Below are 21,358 nucleotides of genomic sequence, written 5' to 3' on the forward strand. Positions count from 1 at the left end.
TCAAATTTAGCAATTTCTTGACATGGCAGAGGTTGAAGGTGAGTTCCTATTTTGGAAATATGAATGGGAAAGAGATTCCAATCAATCAGTAATTCTTGAGTGATTCACTTCTCCCTAGTGAATCTCTTCTTTGCCACATTGTGTTTTTTTAATGCACTAATGGTGACTAGCACTGAACATTCATCACTAATTTTGCATTGATCTTAGCCCTCTAATGTAAGTTATACCTGCTTGTAGCTTTCCCTCCGTTTCAAATAGCAGAACTTTGGGTCTCTGTTGAGTAGAGGCTGGCACTAGGACCTGGCACTATACATGGTGTAAAGTTTCATTGGAACTCAAAAGGAAGCTCTCAAAATGGTAGCTGCCTTCACTTATATACTAAGTTGAGACCAAGTATAAGGCAGCCTTATTCTATGATCCTCCAAATCCACTGGTAGGATAAGCAAACCAATGCCAGTTTCCTCTCCCAGGTCAACATCCCCAGCATCCAGGCCCTCATTACACTCAGACTGTACCGAAGGGCAGGCCACATTGTTAGCATGTCCCACAGCAAACACCTGAAACAGACACTCTGAGTGAAAATTAAAAAAAATGCAGATATTGGAAGTCTGAAATAAAAACAGCAGTTCAGGCAGCACTTGCTTAAATATGTAAGACAGTTGATGTTTCAAGTTGAAGCCCCCTTCTCCAGAACCGGGAATGTGAGAAAACAAATCAGTTTTAAGTCGTAGAGAGGGTGGGGGAAGGATGGATAGGACAAAGGGAATATCTCTGATAGGCTAGGTCAGGGTTGCTGCGGGAATAACTCTATCCTTGCTCTGTCCAGGAGGAGAGGGAGTGAGGGCAGGGGGTTGGGAAATGAATAAGATGCTCTCAATTGTGTTGGAGGGGAAGCTATGGTTCAGGAAGAAGAAAAACACCTCAGAGGCAACCTGCGTGGAATCTCACGTACTGCATTTGTTGCTCACAATGTCATCTCCTCTACATTGGAGAAACCAAACACAGACTTACAGTGCGCCCATGCTCATTTTGCACGACACCTTAGTTCTCTGTCCCACTCCCACTCTGACCTGTCTGTGGCCTCCTGCACTGCTACAACAGTGCCCAATATAAGCTTGAGGAGCAACACCTCATCTTCCATCTGGGAATGTTGCAGCCTTCCAGACTTGATATTTAATTCAACAGCTGCAGATAACTTGTTATTTCTGTTTGTATCAGAACGGTCCAGTTCTGCCATTGGTCATCCATCTGTAACATTGGCTCAGTTCTTTTCCTCCTTTCTTAGAATGGCCTGACATGCTTAGCAGCCTCTACAGCTCTGTATTTCATAGCTTTTACATTCCATGTTTGTATCTTCTCTCTCTAACTATCCTCATCCCACAGATTGTTTTCTGTATTCATGTTACCTCCGACTTAATTAATCTATCAATCAGTTTATTTCATCAATGCTGCTTATATGATGCTATGTGCCTGCGATGCTGCTGCAAGTAAGTTTTTCACTGCACCTGTGCATACATGCACATGTGCATATGACAATAAACTTGACTTTGACTTTGAGTATCTCCATAACAACCCTGACCTCATCTCATCAGAGATATTCTCTTTGTCCTACCCGTCCCTTCCCACCTTTTCTGCAACTTTAAACTGTCTTATTTTCTCGCTTTCCCAGCTCTGATAAAGGGTCTTCAATCTGAAGTGTTAACTCTGTTTCTCTTTCTACAGATGCTGCCTGACCTGATGAGTGTTTCCAACATTTTATTGTTCTTATTTTACGCTGAGCTCCAACAGTGGAAGCGATTGTCAGAAGTTCAGAGGAACCACTTCTAGGATGTTCTCAAACCTCAATGAAAAATGTAATAACCTCATGGACCCTTGGGGTGCTCTGGCCCAACCACCATTCTAAAAGGGGAAGGAGCATCTGGAATGGCTGAGAACTTCAAGCTGGTTCATAGGGACCATGCAGAAACCCAGTGAAAATGGTGGAAGGAGCGTTCCACCTGCCATACTACCCTCCTATCTGCTCTGTCAAGCACCTCCTGTTTTAGTCCAGGATCCAGGCTGTGAAGCAAGTGCTCCTTAATTCCTAGGGGCTGCCTAAGAAGGAGACCTGCAGAAAAGACTTCTCCAAAATCTATACTTATTGAGATACCTTCAATAGGCAGGCACGGTAGTGTAGTGGTTAGCGTAACACTATTACAGTGCCAGCGACCCGGGTTCGATTCCGGCTGCTGTCTGTAAGGAGTTTGTATGTTCTCCCCGTGTCTGTGTGGGTTTCCTCCAGGTGCTCCGGTTTCCTCCCACATTCCAAAGACGTAGGGGTTAGGAAGTTGTGGGCATGCTATGTTGGCGCCAGAAGCGTGGCGACGCTTGCGGGCTGCCCCCAGAACATTCTACGCAAAAAGATGTATTTCACTGTGTTTTGCTGTACATGTGACTAATAAAGATATCTTATCCTCCAGAAGATGCTTCCAATTACAGACCCTCCAAATGGATGCTCCGGTATTCCACTTTTACTCAACCACAAGGGTGAGGAATAGACATTCCAATTGACATCTGACGCAACCATGCGAGGCTGAGTCTGATGTCGTCAGTGATCAAACTCGTTTCTCAGGTCCGTTTGCATGTTTTTTCATACCTGACTACAAGGTAAACGGGCCAGAGTAAAACTTAAGAAACTGCGAGTGGTTGAGGCGCAGAATGAGCCCTGGTAAATGGCGTGGGGTCTGATCACTGGGTGCCTGCCCCGACCACCCCATCGGATGTTGCTGTTTGTGGAGCTTTTGCTGCTGGGATTCTGTGTTAACAGCGGGACAGGTAGGATCAGTGCACGAACATTTCCTTGATACCTGTTCGAGATTGTCATTGGAAGGTCGGATCCATTATACTAAGTATATAATTACCGCAACCTTTTCGTTACTATCCAATCCTTGTTAATTGGAGGGACGGAAACTGGGTTGGAAAACGGGGCTTTTCGATAAGCAATTTCATTTATTGAAGTAAAACTAATTCCTCATTCGCAGCTCTTCCGAGTCAAAGGGGTGCGTTTGACCTACCTTTATGTAACTTTAATTGAGGCGGAAGTGTTCAAAATACCTTACATTGTTTCCTTATATCCTTATGAAAGGCAAGCACAAAAGACAAAATGGGCCATGATCAAATCTGGATGGTTGGCTGTAATTCTCAGTGAAAAGAACTACCCTTGTCTCTCAGGAATCAAACAGTCCTCAAGGTGCAGTCTGAGTAAAGCAGCCAACAAGTTTGCACTACCACCACCTGCCGAATTATTTTCAATATTTTCTTGCCTGCTCCCTATCTCGAAGTCTTCCTAGATTTGGTTCTGTACCGTCTATGAGTGTTTCAAGAATTTCGATATCACCTTTAAGTAATTTACTGTGCGTGTGTCATGTGTTGCTTTCTTCTTAGTTTTAAAATCATATTATGTACAAAATCAGTATTAGATTTTATCTGCCACAGTTCCACTTAATTATGCATTTCCTCCATTTCATTTCTCTACTCAACTCTCATCCCGGGATTGATATTGTAATCAGTTTATTTTCATTCTGACAATAAAACTGGTTTCTTTTTCCACAGGTGCTGCCTGAACTGCTGAGTTTTTCTAGCATTTTGTTTTGTTTTCCTTTCATATGAAACACACCATGATGCTGGAGGAACACAGCAGGCCAGACAACATCCGCAGAGAAAAGCAGGCGGTCAATGTTTTGGGTCAGGACCCTTCTTCAGGACAAGATAGGAAAAGGGGAAGCCCAATATATAGGAGGGAAAAGCAGAGCAGTGATAGGTGGACAAAAGAGGGGAGGTGGGGTGGGCACAAGGTGGTGATAGGTAGATGCAGGTAAGAGATAGTGATAGGCAGGTGCAGGGGAGGCATCTCCATTATTGATGCACGGGGTACTTACCCCATTTTAAGACCATAAGACAGAGGAGCAGAATTAGGCCATTTGGCCCTTTGAATATGCTCTGGCATTCGATCATGGCTGATTTAGTTTTCCCTCTCAACCCCATTCTTCTGCCTTCTCCCCATAACCTTTGACGCCCTTACTAATCAAGAACCTATCAATCTCCACTTTAAATATACCCAATGACTTGGCCTCCACAGCTGTCTGTAGCAATGAATTCCCAGATTCACCACCCTCTGGCTAAAGAAATTCTCCCTCATCTCTGTTCTAAAGGGACATCCTTTTATTTTGAGGCTGTGCCCTTTGGTCCTAGACTCTCCCACTTCTGGAAACATCCTCTCCATGTCCACTCTATCTAGGCCTTTTAATATTAAGTAGGTTTCAATGAGATCCCCCCTCATCCCCCTAAGCTCCAGCGAGAACAGGCCCAGAACCATAAAATGCTCCTCATGTGTTAACCCTTTCATCCCTGGGATCATTCTCGTAAACCTCCTCTGGACCTTCTCCAATGCCAGAACATCACTCCTTAGATATGGGGCCCAAAAGTGCTCACGATACTCCAAGTGTGGTCTGACCTACGCCTTATAAAGCCTCAGCATTACATCCTTACTTTTATATGCTAGTCCTCTCAAAATGAATGCTAACATTGCATTTGCTTTCCTTACTACCGACTCAACCTGCAAGTTAACCGATAGGGAATCCTGCATTAGGACTTCCAAGTTCTTTGCACCTCCAGTTTCTGAATTCGCTCCCTATTTAGAAAATAGTCTACACCTTTACTCCTTCTACAAAAGTACATGACCATATGCTTCCCTATGCTGTATTCCATCTGCCACTTCTTTGGCCATTCTCCCAACCTATCCAAGTCCTTCTGCAGACTCCCTGCTTCCTCAGTACTACTTGCCTCTCCAGCTACCTTTGTATCATCCACAAACTTGGTAACAAATCCATCTATTCCGTCATCCAGATCATTAACATATAATGTGAAAGTTAGCAGACCCAACACTGACCCCTGGGGAACAGGCAGCCAACCAGAAAAGGCCCCCTTTATTCCCACTCTGCCTTCTGCCAGTCAGCCAATCTTCTATCCATGCTCATACCTTTCCTGTAGTACCATGGGCTCCTATCTTGTTTAGCAGATGCATGTACAGCACCTTGTCAAAGGCCTTCTGAAAATCCAAGTAAACAGCATCCACCGACTTTCCTTTGTCTATCCTGCTTGTTACTTCGTCAAAGAATTCCAACAGATTTATCAGGCAAGATCTCCCCTTAAGGAAACCATAGAACCATAGAACCATAGAACCATACAACACAAAACAGGCCCTTCGGCCCACCATATTGTGCCATCCATCAAACCACCCTCACACTACCTAACCCCTTCCTCCCGCATATCCCCCCATCCCACACTCCTCCATATGCCTATCCAACAAGCTCTTGAACCTGTCCAATGTATCTGCCTCCACCACCACCCCAGGCAGTGCATTCCATGCACCAACCACTCTCTGGGTGAAAAACCTCCCCCTGACATCTCCCCTGAACCTCCCATCCATAACCTTAAAGCCATGCCCTCTCGTCTTGAGCATTAGTGCCCTGGGAAGGAGGTGCTAACTGTCTACTCTATCTATTCCTCTCAATATTTTATATACCTCTATCATGTCTCCTCTCATCCTCCTCCTTTCCAGTGAATAAAGCCCTAGCACCTTAGGCCTCTCCTCATATTCAATACTCTCTAATCCAGGCAGCATCCTGGTAAATCTCCTCTGCACCCTCTCCAACGCCTCCACATCCTTCCTATAATGAGGCGACCAGGCTGACTTCAGCCTATTTATCATGTGCTTCCAAGTACCCCAAAACCTCATTCTTAATAATGGGCTCTAAAATCTTGCCAACTACTGAAGTCCGGCTAACTGGCCTATAATATCCCGTCTTTTGCCTTCTTAAAGAGTGGAGTGACATTAGTGATTTTCCAGTCCTCTGGAACCATTCCTGACTCTAGTGATTCTTGAAAGATCACTACTAATGCCTCCACAATCTCTTCAGCTACCTCTTTCAGAACCCTGGGGTGTAGTCCATCTGGTCCAGCTTCAGACCTTTCAGCTTGCCAAGCACCTTCTCCTTAGTAATGGTGACTACACTCACTTCTGCCTCCTGGCTCTCTTGAATTTCTGGCATGTTGCTGGTGTCTTCCACAGTGAAGACTGACACAAAATACTTATTCAGTTTGTCTGCCATTTCCTTACTTCTCCAGTGTTATTTTCCAGTGGTCCAATGTCCACTATTGCCTCTCTTTTAACTCTCTTTATGTCTGAAAAAATTTTTGGTATTCTCTTTTATATTATTAGCTAGCTTACCTTCATATTTCATCTTTTCTCCCCTTATTGCTTTTTTAGTTGCCTTCTGTTGGTTTTTAAAAGCTTCCTAATCCTATCTTCCCACTAGTTTTTGCAATATTGCATGACTCTATTTTGCTTTTATTCTGTCTTTGACTTCCTTTGTTGGCCACGGTTGCCTCATTTTCCCTTTAGAATGCTTCTTCTTCTTTGGGATGAACTGATCCAGCGTCTTCCGAATTACTCCCAGAAACTCCTGCCATTGCTGCTGTACCGTCATCCCCGCAAGGGTCCCCTTCCAATCAACTTTTTCCAGCTCCTCTCTCCAGCACCTTATTCCTAAAAAATTATTCCAGCACCTTAGTCCTAAAAAAGTCTACTTTCCACGCATTTCAGCTAACTTATTGTTTCCCAGTTTATTGATCTAGTGTGTCTCTCATCTGTTCCATTGACTGTGATATGCCATGAGCAGAAATCTGTTCTGTTAAACTTAATGAGGCATGAAGTCATTGACTGACTTCCAAGACTGGCTGTTTTCTCTTCTGTAATATCACCCATTTCTCCTCCTGCCTCAGCTGAAGAACTACTGAACTTTTCACAAGTGATTTTGTTCCCCTCAGATTTGATCATTTTAGTGCTCTCCTGGTTAATTTTTCATCTTCCATTCTTCAAAAATTTGTTATTGGTGTATTATTGTCACATGTACCAAGACACAGTGAAAAGCTTTTGTTTTACGCGCCATACATAATTACATTGAGGTAGTAAAAAGAAAACAGAATGCAGAATATAGAATTTCTCTACAGTTGGAGAAAGTGCAGTGCAGGTAGACAAATAAAGTACAAGGGGCATGATGAAGTAGATTGGGAGATCAGAAATGTAAGAGTTTATCCTTTAGTGTATGAGAGGTCTGTTCAAGGGTTTGATAACGGTGGGATAGAAGCTGTCCTTGAGTCTGGTGGTTCATCTTCTCAGGCTTTTGGATCTTCTGCCTGATGGGAGAGGGGAGCCGAGAGAATGACCGAGATGAGAAGGGTCTTTGAGTATGTTAGCTGCATTCCCGAGGGAGTGGGAACTGTAGGTAGAGTCAATGGAGAGGAGTTTGGTTTGCATGATGGACTGGGCTGCATTCATGACTCTGCAATTTCTTGTGGATTTGGGAAGAGCAGTTGTTATACTATGATGTATCCAGACAGGATACTGTTACAGTGCATCTATAAAAATTGGTAACAGTCATCAGGGACATGCCAAATTTCCTTAGCTTTTTGAGGAAGTAGAGGCGTTGGTGTACTTTTTTGGCCACATAGCTGGACCAGGACAAGTTGTTGGTGATATTTACTTCTAGGAACTTAAAGCTCTCAACCATCTCCACCTCAGCACCATTGATACAGATATGGGCATGTACTCCATCCAGTTTCCTGAAGTCAATGACCAGCTCCTTTGTTTTGATGACATTGAGGGAAAGGTTGTTGTCTTAACACCATGCCACTTCCTGTACCAAATCTTAATTTTGTTGTTGTTTGAGATCCGGCTCACTACAGTGGTATCATAGAACATAGACCATAGAACAGTATAGCACAGTACAGGCCCTTCAGCCCGCGATGTTGTTCCAACCTATATAATCATCTACTATCTGATCAATCTAACCCTTCCCTCCTGCACAGTCCATAACACTCCATTTCACTTTCTTCCATGTGCCAATGTAAGAGTCTTTTAAAAGTCCCTACTGTATCAGCCTCTACCACCACCCTTGGCAGTACATTCCAGGCGCCCACCACTCTCTGTGTAAAAAACCTACCTTTGATGTCTCCCCTAAACTTTCCTCCTCTGACCTTAAACTGATGTCCTCTGGTATTGGCCATTTCCGTCCTGGGGAAAGGTGCTGACTGTCCACTCTCTCTATGCCCCTCATAATCTTATACACCTCTGTCAGGTCGCCTCTCATCCTGCATCGCTCCAAAGCGAAAAGCCCTAGCTCACTCAATTTTTCCTCATGAGACATGCTCTCTAATCCAGGCAACATCCTGGTAAATCTTCTCTGCACCCTCTCTTAAGCTTCCACATCCTTCTTATAATGAGGTGACCAGAACTGAACACAATACTCTAAGTGTGGTCTAACCAGAGTTTTATAGAACTGCAACATTACCTCATGGCTCTTGAACTCAATCCCCTGACTACTGAAGGCCAACACACCATACACCTTCTTAACCACCCTATCAACGAACAGCAACTTTGAGGGATCTATGGATTTGGACCCCAAGATCCCTCTGTTCCTCTGCACTGCTAAGACGCCACTGACACCACGAGTCACCGACCTCCAGGCAGAATACACTCCATCTACTACCACCCTCTGCCTTCTGTGAGCAAGTCAATTCAGAATCCACACAGCCAAGTCTCCAAGGATCCCATGCCTCATGACTTTCTGGATGAGTCTACCATTGGGAACCTAGTCAAATGCCTTACTAAAGTCCACATACATCACATCCACCACTCTACCTTCATCAATTTGTTTTGTCACCTCCTCGAAAAACTCAGTTAGGTTCATGAGGCACGACCTGCCCCTCACAAAGCCATGCTGACTATCCCTAATAAGACTATGCTTCTCCAAATGCTCATAAATCCTGTCCCTAAGAATCCTCTCCAATAGCTTGCCCACCACTGACATTAGACTCACTGATCTATAATTCCCAGGATTATCCCTATTACCTTTCTTGAACAGGGGAACAACATTTGCCATCCTCCAATCCTCTGGTACTACTCCTGTGGCCAGGGAGGATTCAAATATTATTGTCAAGGGCCCAGCAATCTCTTCCCTTGCCTACCATAGTAACCTGGGGTATATCCCATTCGGCCCCGAATACTTATCTATCTTAATGTTTTTCAGAAGCTCCAACACTACCTCTTTCTTAACCTCAACACGCTCCAGCACATTAGTCTGTCCTATGCTGACCTCACATTCGTCAAAGTCCCTCTCCCTGGTGAACACTGAAGCAAAGCATTCATTAAGGACCTTCCCTACCTCCTCTGCCTACAGGCACATGTTTCCCCCTTTATCCCTGAGCAGTCCTACCCTCACTCTAGTCATCCTCCTGTTCCTTATGTATGTGTAGAACACCTTGGGGTTTACCTTAATTCTGCTCGCCAAGGCCTTCTCATGTCCCCTTCTAGCTCTTCTAAGTCCCTTCTTAAGCTCCTTCCTGGCTACCTTATAATTCTCAAGAGCCCTGCCTGAGTTTTGCTTCCAAAACCTTAAGTATGCTTCACTCTTCCTCTTGACTAAATGTTCCACCTCTCTTCTCAACCATGGTTCCTTTACCCTGCCATCATTTCCCTGTCTCAATGGGACAAACCTATCCAGAACCCCATGCAATTGTTCCCTAAACAGCTTCCACATTTCTTCTGTGCATTTCCCTGAGAACATCTGTTCCCAATTTCGGCTCCCAAGTTCCTGCCTAATACCACCATAATTAGCCTTCCACTAATTAAAAACTTCCCCATATCATCTGCTCCTATCCCTGTCCATGGCTATGCGAAAAGTCAGGGAGTTGTGGTCACTATCTCCGAAATGCTCACCCACGGAGAGGTCTGTCACCTGACCAGGTTCATTGCCTAGTACTAGATCCAATATAGCCTCTCCTCTAGTTGGCCTGACCACATACTGTGTCAGGAATCCTTCCTGGACACACCGAACAAATTCTGCTCATCTAAATCTTTTGCACTAAAGAGGTGCCAATCAATAGTGTCATCTTCGACTTATAAATGGAGTTAGAGTGGAATCTGGCCACTTACTCATGAGTGTATAGGGAGTATAGTAAGGGGCTGAGGACGCAGCCTGTGGGGCACCCATGTTTTGGGTAATCATGGAGGAGGTGTTGTTGCTTATCTTTACTGATTGCGGTCTGTTACTCAGAAAGTCAAGGATCCAGTTGTAGAAGGAGGGTCCTAGGTCTAGGTCTTTGGAGGTGAGTTTGTTTGGGATTATGGAGTTGAAGGTAGAGCTATAGTCAATAAATCGGAGTCTGACATAGATATCAGACTCCTATTTATTGATTATAGCTCTAACTTCAACTCCAGATGTTCCAGAGATGAGTGTAGGGCCAGGGAGATGGCGTCTGCCATGGACCTGTTTCAGTGGCAGGCAAACTGCAGTGTCGAGGTTGTCTGGGAATTGCTTCCCGTATCTGAACATGCACCAAGTCCTGTTCATACTGAAGTTATGGAAGGTGCTGCATAAATTGAAGTTGTTTATTTCTTTTGCATCACTTGTGATCAGTGTTTGGGAATGAATTGAGGAGGCTATTATTTTCCATACCATAGGATTCTACTATGTGTGTTGAAGTCTATCTTGATTTTGTGATAACATTGATAAACTGGCAAAATGTTGATTCCCTTGAAACATGACTTCCTCATATCCATTGAAAAGCATCTAATTTCTCTACTTTTATGAGCAAACTTAATTTTAAATTACAATGTACATGGAACGTGAATTAGTGATCTGCAATGAACCTTTGGGCAGTTGAACAGGACATTGAAATTTGAGAATTGTTTAGATCGTAATACATATCTTGGCTTTTTGTTTTATCTTATTAGGTGCATCATCTCATCAAGCATCTCATCTGTCTGCCTATGAAATCACAATTCCTAAACTTATACGGGAACAGCTGAAACGAAATGTTGACCAGGTACTTGGAATGTTGTAAAATTCTTCCATTTGGGATTTTTTGCAGTTCTTTTAAATATTTTTGTCATTTTCAATGTTATTCTGATTTTTTAAATATAGCAGAATAAAATAATAAAAGAATTAAAACAACAATAAGAAATATTGTTCTTTTAACTGTTGTATTTCACATTTTCTTAATAGGCTTTTTTCGCAATCACCAAGTCTATTAATTCCATAAAGTGAATAGAAGTTGGTTTTTATCAGTGCTTTCCAATTGAAAATTGATGTAACCTGGAGTAAATTGTGATTGTGACCATTCCTAGGTCAAATTGCACCTACTGTGAAATTTGACTGAGTATCTCCAGTCATGAATCATTGTTACAACCCCAATGTGATTTCTGTGTCAGGGCATTGTTCCCTGTGCATCCTTCTTTTGAACCAGGGGAACTTGGACCATTTTGTCCTGTGAGTGCCCAACATAGGGCACTGCTGGGACTACATAGCCTTAAATCTGCAGGTAAGCATGAAACTTCTATATACTTGTGCTACCCAGCCCCATTCCTGTAATGAACCACTCTCCAAACACCTCCATTTTCTCACCTGCCCTGGATGCCCCTGATCCTGTGTTCCTTTGCTGGAACATCCAATCACCCATCTTCCCCTATCCCCATTTCCCAATGCTTTTCCCAGTCTTTCATCTCCCAGTGTTTCTGGCTGGTCTCCTGAACTCCCAAAGCTCTTGGCTGCTTCCATGGATCCCTAACGCCTCTGGCCAGCCAGATCCCAAAACACTCACTCACATTCTAGGCTTAAATGCCTCTTCATGACAACCCCACCCCTTCAACAGCCAGGCCTGTGGCAACCTCCCTACCCTGGCCTCAGGAGAGGTAACAGGCTACACATATGTGGGATTGTAAACATGAGGTATTACTGTTTCTTTATGAGCACAGATGCTCTTTAGTACTATTTGTTTGCTTAATGTAAGAAGAGGGAGCTATTTCCTAATGAGTCATTCCAAAATAATGGGGAATATCTTTGCTTTGGGTATGCCAAATGGGAGGTGTTTGATCACCTGATTTTTCCACTGTTGAAGAACTGATATCACCAGGTCTGGAACCTCAGCGAACGTGAGTGTAGGAACCAGGAATCCTACACCCTTCCTTTTGTTGATGCTATCTCATTGAAGACAATTTGTACACAATTCTAGCCATTGAGCTTTTGGCTACCCTTAGCCATGTGATGAATGTAAATTCCAGAGTGGAGGATTCCACGCAAAAGGACCCGGTTGCCCAGTATTACTAGTTGACTGCCTGGAGACTTGGCCTGTGGGTTGAGAGGGAAACTTAACTCTGTGATGGTCATTTTCCAAAATAAAATCAGCCTCAACTCCTTGACTTGTATTGTAATTTGCCACAACCAAACTGCAATGGAGTGCTATCTCAGCTCAAGTCATATAGGCACCAGGCTGAAACATATGTTAGGTTCCTTGAACATGCATTTCACTGTGTGTTTCGATGTACATGTGACTAATAAAGATAGAGTTCCTTATTGTAGGATGCCAGGAACAAAGCTTCTGAACCATGTTCACTTAAGAGCTTAACTCTGCTACTTGTACTTCAGCCATCATAAAGTCCCTTCAAACCATCTTTATAGCAACATCTGGCCTAACTTTAGACTCACAAACATTGGGAACCTTTTCTCATTGTGAGCCTGATACTTTTCAATGTCCACCTTATTGTTTTCACGTATCTCTTCTCATATTAATTTTAAATTAACTAATATCTACTACCACCTCCCCCTATTTTATAACAAGACCCACTTACCCCACACCGTGAACCTCATAGGTCTAAGTACTTCTCTATATATACCTGTGCATTCAATTTGAGATCAGTTTTCTCATCTACTAATACCTTCACAGCCTTTGCTTCTGCAGCCTTTTCCTTATCCATGCCCACAATTTGGAGTTCCTTCCCTTAGCTCTTCCCCCTCTTTTCTTTCCACTTTGCAATAAAAGCTGATTTATTTTCAGACAAGCCTTGAGTCACTCCTCAAAACTTAACAGGGGGATTTGATGTTCTATCCAAAGGGTCTTTGAATTTATTATATGTCAAGGAGTTATAGGCCTCCATGCCATTTTTTTCTATAAAGGAACAGAGTTAATAAATCAAGCAAGAGTGTTTTGTAACCTGTATAAAATATGAAATTAATTTTTATTGTTATTATTGCAGGAACAATGGACGGATTGTGAATCATATTCAATTGATTTGGAAGGCAAGGAGTATATATTAAAACTAGAAAAAAATAAGTAAGTGTTAATAATAATTTGTTTGTATTTAAATATGTTGACCTAGAAATTACATTGCCCAGCACGGCAGTTTTGTGCAAAGTGCAGTTGATTTTTATAAAAGCTGAGTACTTTCAATGCCAGTAGTGCAATTCATACTTTTGATCCTTGACCCACCTGTGATCCTCTCCTATTCTGGTCCTCTCCTGGCCATCCTCAAATCCCCTAATCCACTGCTCAACTTACTTCTTCCACAATATTTCCTATCTACCAACAGCAATGCACAAAGCCTCAGGCCTCATCTATGGTAGTATATTATTGTCTGGGACCTTGCACTAGACTGGAATGGACCACTTGTCGAGAATGACATCAACACGTTTTTTCAGGCATTTTACAATTTCCAGACTGTTATCTATTTTTGGGTCATTATAAATATAGTGTTGAAATCATTCTTAAGTATTGAACAATGAAGCTGTGCCTTCAACTATGCTGATTGATTATGCTGTTAATACTACAGATCAGGAGGACTCCTCTTTTCATTTTTGCTCTGTGCTACTTAGTTGATTTCACCCAGTGTGGCAGTAGTGGGTAGCATTGGAAACGGAGTCACTACAGCAGGAAGAAACTGAATAGTTTTCTTTCAATCACTGTCTGAAAACTATTCATACAAAATGCAACCATTTGAATCACAGACTCAGTTTCAATGATCTGTCAATCTGCATTATTTGGGCTCAAGAATACTCTTTGATAGGGTTCAAGAAAGATAGACCTGTACTTATACAGTGTTCATTATGTCTCAGAGGAATAGCCCAAGCACATCAAACACATCTTACTTTGAAGTTTAACCTTATTTTGTTGGATAAGTTAGCCTCTTTGCCCACTGTGAAATCAAAAGAAACAGCACAGAGAATACTTGTTTCATTATTGTTAGTTACAGAGAGAAGGTGGCCAGAATAATGGAAAAGCTTGTACCTTTTCTTTTGAAAAGCGTCTTATAATCCTAACTGTACAGAAAACCATCGGAAGAGGCAGATGGGACTTCAGATTAACCTCCTTTGGGGGTTGCCAATCCCAACATTGCAGTAATGAATAACCAAACATTGTGCAGCTGCCATTGCCCATGTGCTGGGACTCAAACCTGTTCCTCTTCCTTCACTTAAACAAGGCAGATCAAGGAGATGTGGAGAGGTAGAAGCTTTTGAGCCATTATGTGCGCTTCAGGTTTGAAACGATCCAATGCTCTTTAGCATTTTTAAAAAGTAATAAATTTACTAAGTGATAGGAAGAGAATTACAGGAACATAGTGATAAATTAAAGCTCACTATTATGGGCTATTTGTTTCCTTTCTGCTAAAACAAATGCTATAGTTATTGGCCAGTTGTTCAATTAAAGTGGGATAAAGATAACTCTTTTCAAGTGCTCCCTATAAATATGAGTTAACTTTATAATACATCAGCCTCATAATGAAGCTTTCCCACTGGGAGTGCATGTTAGGTGTTGAATTTCTGTCCATTTCACGCTAATGGATAGAAAATCTTGTGATGAGTATAATTTTATAAAATTATCACAACTAAAAAAGTGTAACGTTTCCACTGACTCAAGAGAATCCTTGAACATTGGTGACTTAAAATGGAGGAGCACTCAAGATGGTTCTTAGAACCTCAGTGAAAATGAGGAACAGAGTGCGCCACCTCCAATACCACCCTCTCACCCACCTATCGAGGACCTGTGGCAGAGCCTGCTGCTTCCACACTGGCCACCTCAGAATCCGCAGAAATGGATTTGAAGCAAGTCATCCTGCACCCTGAGTGATTGCCTAAGAATAAGAAAGAGAAGAATTAATTCAAGGCAGGGCAATCTATTGTCCCAATATCCTCCCTATTTATAACGAAAGAATACTTCTGTTGTGGCCAGATGAGAATATTTCATCCCCAGCTCATGATATAGATGATGAAGACTGAGGTACGTGGTTCAATGTTTCTAAAGAGGTGGTTGATAATTCAATCCTTGTGGCACATTGAATGGAACAAGGCCCTCTTCTCCATTTCCCTTACCTAGGCTACTTCAGTAAAAGGAAGGGAGCAGTATAAATTCCAGTACCATCAATGACTGGCAGTCACTAGGACAATGAATGTAAATTTTGATTGTTATCTTTCCCAGCACAAGCCTTTAACATATTGGAAGCAAATATTAGCAAGTCAAGCATGTATCTGCCTGCTATTGCACTGTACTGCTGCCACAAAACAACAAACTTCATGACATATAAGTCAGTGATAATAAACCTGATTTTGATTTTGATTCTAACTTCCAGTGTTCCTTAAGATTTTTAGTATATGCAGTATTTGCAATTTATATGTGGTTATTTATCTTGTCACTGCTGAATCAACTTTGCTGTATGAAGCACAACATCCTGATGAAATCAAATCCAGTTCTTAAATAGAAGTGTTTTGTTTCTTAGTATACTACTTAAGCTGGAAATTCATCTGCCAAGGACCTAGGATGATAATTATCATTATTACGTGCATTTTGTTTTCTAGGAAGCTGCTTAGTAAGGATTTTGTGCAATATACATTTGGTAAAGGTGGCAAAATGAAGTCATCTCAACCCAAGATTCAGGTAAGTGCCAAATTGTACTTGGGAATAGTAATGATACCATAAAGGCTATCCAAAAAAAAACTTAGAAATCCATGCTAATAGTTCATTAAAATGTCAGGGACATCAACAGAATCATAAAGGTTTATGGAAAGCTGTGTCTGACAAACCAGAATACAAAGGGTTAATAATCCTTTGTTAATAATTTGCTAGGAATCTTTACTTTCTGAACCCTGATTAGACCATGTTTAGACCATGGTCCCACAAATTGCAGTTGCATTTCAGGGAATTTAGATTAAAATTGATTGAGCGGTAATTGTATGACCACCTTCAACATGTAAAAGAGAACTGGTCAGGTGGAGCCTAGGCTTTTAAAGGTCAAACCTAGAAAAGTTTTGTATGTATGGAAGTTTTACAGAGAACAGTTAATGCTGTATCGGTTGTTAATTTTCTATTAACTTAAGCATTAAGGAGAATTGCATTAAAGTGGTCGCAGATAACCCATAATCTCAGTGAATGGCAGAATGCACTCGAGAACCAAGATGGCCTACTCCTGTTCTTATGCACAGATTTTAAGTTTATTTTGCTTGTTAAACATATGTGCTCAAAAATGCAATCACATAATGCTGTTTTTTAACACAATATGTGGCAACCTGATCTTCCCAGTGCAGTGCTGGAATAGCACCACTGTCTGGTAACTCCCCTGCTTACCTTTCACCTTCAGGGGCCTCCAGCACTATACAATACCCCACCACTCTGCAATCTCCAACCCAACTCCCTGAAAGCCGTTATCCTGATCCTGTGATACCTCGGTCCCCCATCTCCTCTGCCGCCATCCTCAGCCTATTTCTTAGTGCCATCCATTTAACTGATTTGAGGCACAGACCTCAATGTCTTACCTGCCCACTGTCCCCCATCCTGACCGTAGACCCCTGATGTCTCTCTATTCCCTCCCCTCCTCCACAACACCACAATACTGTCTCTGATGTCATGTCCAAGCAACCTCTTCATCTCCAAAACACAGGGTTCCAATGCCTTCCCTAAGACCTAAGCTCTGAAGCCTTCCCATGCCTCCTACTCAGGTCTGTGGCCACAAGCCATCCTGGGCTCCTTAGATCCAGCTTATGACTAAATATTGCTCATTTTTAATTAACCCATTCAGTTGTGCTCAAGGTCTTGTGCCCATTTGTTGGCAGGCCACTGGAATATCCATCTGGCACACCCATTAGGGTCTGATAGAACCTCTAGGGCATGCTGTCTTTCAGAAAGATTATTACATTACGGCCAAGTTCAGTATTTTGGAATTTTGCAACATGTTAATTTCTTGGCCCTTGTTATTATTTAGGGTTAGTCTGACAGATGAGGTTTCTCTTTCAAGAAAAAAAAGGCAAGGAACTCCAAATCCAAAACAGTCTCTCAGAAGAGAGGAAATGCTGAGCAGCATTTGTAGAGAGAACAGACACACTAACTTGATTAGTATAGATAGGGATGTAACGGTCAACACAGACGTGGTGGGCCAAAGGGCCTGTTTCTGTACTGTATGTCTGTCGGACTTAACAATATTTTTGTATATCTCTTTGTGTATCTGTACTGTGTGGTTTGCCACCAGTGACTGGGTTGGAGCAAATAAAATTGGTTCCTGAGCACAATATGAAGACCTCTGTTGAAAAATATGTATGGATGTAGGTGTGGGTACATGCACATGTGCTGGATGAGCACAGGACTAATCAGTTTTAATCTGCTCATAGTTGCCTAGATGGCAAACACATGCACAGTCTTAGCTCACACACAAGAAATGGCCATTTGAACAATAGACTGGAGAATGACTTCAGCCATGGAACTCTAGTCAGGAGGAAGTAAATGGTTGGAAGTGGAAAAACGATATAGAAACTATTGCAACTTTCTCTGCACCACTCACAACTTCACTAAAAACAATAGCCAAATCTCATGATTAACGCTGGCACATTAGCAGGAATATCATGCTATTAAAATTGTTACACTCATTAGCTAATATTTATAATGAATCATTTATTTCAGGTCCACTGTTATTACCATGGGATTGTGGAAGGTGTTAGTAATTCAAAGGTTTTGCTCAGCACTTGTGAGGGCATCAGGTATTGTATAATAACAGCTTTACATTTACGACAAGAAATATGTTTATATATTTCTAAATTCAGCTTAATATTTTCCTTGAAATAATTGATTTAAACTTTATGAATTAAACTGTCTTTTTCTTCTAAAATCCTCGAGAAAGTAAAACAGGCACATGTCACAGAATTTGCTCTCTCAAAACTGTCTCAAAGCACTACAGGTTCAACTGATTACTTTTTGGAATGTAGCAGCCTGTCTTGATGGTAAATGTTGCAGTCATTTTGTGCATAGCTGTGGGTGAAATATTGGCCAAGACATCAACAGAATACCATGCTCTCCTTCAAATAATGATGTGGCACTGGTGACACCCTTCTATGGGAGTGGACTGCAGTCAGTTTTAAATATTATACAAGGAATTCTATTTATAGGAATACAGCACTTCCTCAGTACTGCACTAGACAATCAGCCCAGGTAGTGCGCTCATTTGCTCGAGTGAGGCACAAACTCAAAAACTCCTGAACCCAGAGTTTGGTGTGTTGCAACTTGAGCTGAAGTAGCTCCTATTTTACGTCAGAGTTTTTACAAGTACACGGGCGGACACTGCCAGTCAACCTCATTTTCACTTTAAGTTGGGTTGGTGGATAGGGGATAGTGGACTGGGCTGTATTGGCATAAATCAACATGTTAAACTTATACATTCTGCATTATTTTAACACAGAAATTACATTTTAAGCAAAAGGATACACTAATACAGCAGGCTTCTTTCTGTGTTTGCCAAAATTACCAAACTGCTTCGAGTACAAGTCAAGGCATAGGGCACATAACTGAATATGTAATCACACTGGGATTAAAACCTGGAAATGCTGGAAATGCTCAACACGTCAGGCAACATTAGTGAAGAGAAAGTCAATGAAAACTTCATGCAAGGTTAAAGGGAAAACTGAAATCCTGACAGAGAAAAAACAGAATTTCTTGAAGGCAAGAATTCCTGAAAGAGGAGTGGCAATAAATTAAGCACAGTGCAAAACAAAATTCCACATATTTTAGAAAAACATTACAATGGTGATTGCACCTCAAAAAAATTTGTTGGCTGTATATTGCTTTGGGTCAGTCTGAAAGGAATGTATAAGGCGCCGTTGAAATCCATTCTACATTTTAAAAAATAAAGAGTAAATGCTGGAAATACTCAGGAAGTTAGGAAATATTCTGATAGTAGGTGATCAACCTGAAATGTTAATACTATTTTTCTTTCCATGGATTTTGCCAGACATGTTATATACAATGCAGCATTAACTATAATTATTTCAGATTTCCAACATACACAATGTTTTGCTTTAGGGTAACGACAGAAAGTTTTTGACAAGAGCCTCAAATTATGGGTGCTCTGGTAAGTGACAGTCAGTGGCTCTCACTTACATTATAAGGTTTTGTTGTTCATCTCCATGTACAGGATTGAAACTGGGCATTTTCCTTGCAGTGCAAGAAACAAATGCTGTACCTTACCCACTATTAAACAGCAGATTAAATGATTCTTTAGAGTAGGGTGGAAGAAAGGAAACTGCACCACTTTTGGACAATCTTTTATAATTAGCAAATAAACCAAGAAGAAGTTGGGCAAGATCTTTTTTGTTCATGTGTGGCTGTGAGCCAGAACACACTCTCTAAAAAGGTGGTGGAACCAGATACAATGATAACATTCAATGGAAGAATTGAATATACTTGAAAATAAAGGGAATTGCAGAGTTAGTGGGAAAAAAACAGGACATTGGGACTTACTGGGTAACTCCCTAAATGAGCTAGCTTGGCAATTTCAATAGTCCCAGTGTAGCAGGCAGTCCCCAGTCCCATTATTTTAGTAGCAGAACCGGTCATGGCCCCCTTGACAGTAAACCAACATGATTTTGAAATGTCACCACCATATCATTCCCTGAGATCTCCATGGCTGATCTTCCTCCTGCAAGTATGTGCTGCCTCTGGCCTGGCTGGTTTTCCAAGTAGTAATGGAATTCCCCACTCTCCCCGCCAACCTCACCCTCCTCCACATCTCCACCCCACCCTGCACCCTTCCACCACTGTCTCTCTGCCATTCCTTCAAATCAAGTCCTGCCACTTACTCTTTGTCAACTGGCCATTACTCTACATAACTGAGAGCATTAGACAACAGTACTCTTTATTGAATTTGATTTGTACTGAAAACTAGCAAGGAAAATCTTGGTTTACTTCTGGCTTACTTAGGCGCAACATGAATATCTTAACAGCAAATGAGAAGTCTCTATGCAGAGCAGCTGTAAGACTTTGGGTTACATGGTAGTTGGTTTAATAGAACTGCAAGTGTAACAGTAAACTGAGGAATTTTACTAAGGTTTACACCCAGGTGCCTGTGGAAAACTGGTTCAGGTGTGAAACTATTGGCTGCATTGCTCTCAGCACATATAAATCAATTGTACAAATCTATGAACCAAAGATCGACAGGTGATAATATCCAAGGAGCCACTGTTAATTACATAAAATTGTGGGCAGGCACGGTGTGTGTAGCAGTTAACATAACATTATTACAGCGCCAGCGACCTGGGTTCAATTCCCGCTGCTGTCTGTAAGGAGTTTGTACGTTCTCCCCGTGTCTGCGTGGATTTCCTCCAGGTGCTCTGGTTTCCCCCCACATTCCAAAGACATATGGGTTAGGAGTTGTGGGCATGCTATGTTGGCGCCGGAAGCGTGGCGACACTTGCGGGCTGCCCCCAGAACACTCTACGCAAAAGATGTATTTCACTGTGTGTTTTGATGTACATGTGACTAGTAAAGGTATCTTATCTTAAGTCACATTTTGCAGCAGAGAAACAGGCCATTCAGCCCACCAAATCTAGGCTGGTATTCTTAGTGTGTTCCTTCTCTCACATTCCTCCATCTCAGCTTTTTATCACATCCTGTAATTTAACATGTTACAAAACTGGTTTTACATCTAGAATTAAAAACAGGTTTGTCAACAATTAGAAACAATGCCAAGAATAGAACATCATGTTGTATCGGGTAACTGCCCAATTGTGCAAGCACATCTCATGCTTCACATTTCTGTACAGTATGTTGATTATCATGTTGTCCTTTAAACAACAGATAGCATCAATATATTAAGGAGGATTGGAAAACAGATATGCATTAGGTAGGTTTTGCATTCTAGTTTTCTTTTGGGAAGACAGTGAACAAATTCTAATGCTGTCCATGACAGGCATTTTGGTCTGCAATGAAAAGAAACTAAAGGAAAAAAATCCTTCTTGCATCATGGACTCTTCATCTGGACAGTGTCAGTATTTAAGTGTCAGTATAAAATTCACTTGTAGCAAGTCTTTAAAAGTATTGACAAATGAAAGAAAGAATGAACAATAGCTCTTTTGCAACCTCTGCGTGTCCCAAAGCACTCCACAGCCAGTGTAGTATTTTTGATAAGTTCAGTCACTATTGCTATTCAGGGAAATATGCAGGTAACCTTTCA

At 41.8% G+C, this 21,358-nt stretch overlaps 1 protein-coding gene across 1 annotated transcript in view; it reads left to right on the forward strand.

Annotated features, from left to right (window-relative positions):
• The first annotated feature begins 2,594 nt into the window (after positions 1–2,594).
• zgc:174164 (uncharacterized protein LOC570656 homolog) overlaps positions 2,595–21,358 on the forward strand; it is a 53,372-nt gene continuing 34,608 nt past the window's right edge. Inside the window, exons 1-5 of the mRNA XM_052027801.1 lie at positions 2,595–2,814; positions 10,835–10,926; positions 13,133–13,209; positions 15,726–15,804; positions 17,818–17,894. Coding sequence (XP_051883761.1) covers positions 2,712–2,814; positions 10,835–10,926; positions 13,133–13,209; positions 15,726–15,804; positions 17,818–17,894 — 428 coding nt within the window. The 5' untranslated portion in view covers positions 2,595–2,711. The remainder of the gene's footprint in view (positions 2,815–10,834; positions 10,927–13,132; positions 13,210–15,725; positions 15,805–17,817; positions 17,895–21,358) is intronic.

The sequence above is a fragment of the Pristis pectinata genome, chromosome 12, assembly GCF_009764475.1.
Source record: "Pristis pectinata isolate sPriPec2 chromosome 12, sPriPec2.1.pri, whole genome shotgun sequence".
Classification (NCBI taxonomy): domain Eukaryota; kingdom Metazoa; phylum Chordata; class Chondrichthyes; order Rhinopristiformes; family Pristidae; genus Pristis; species Pristis pectinata.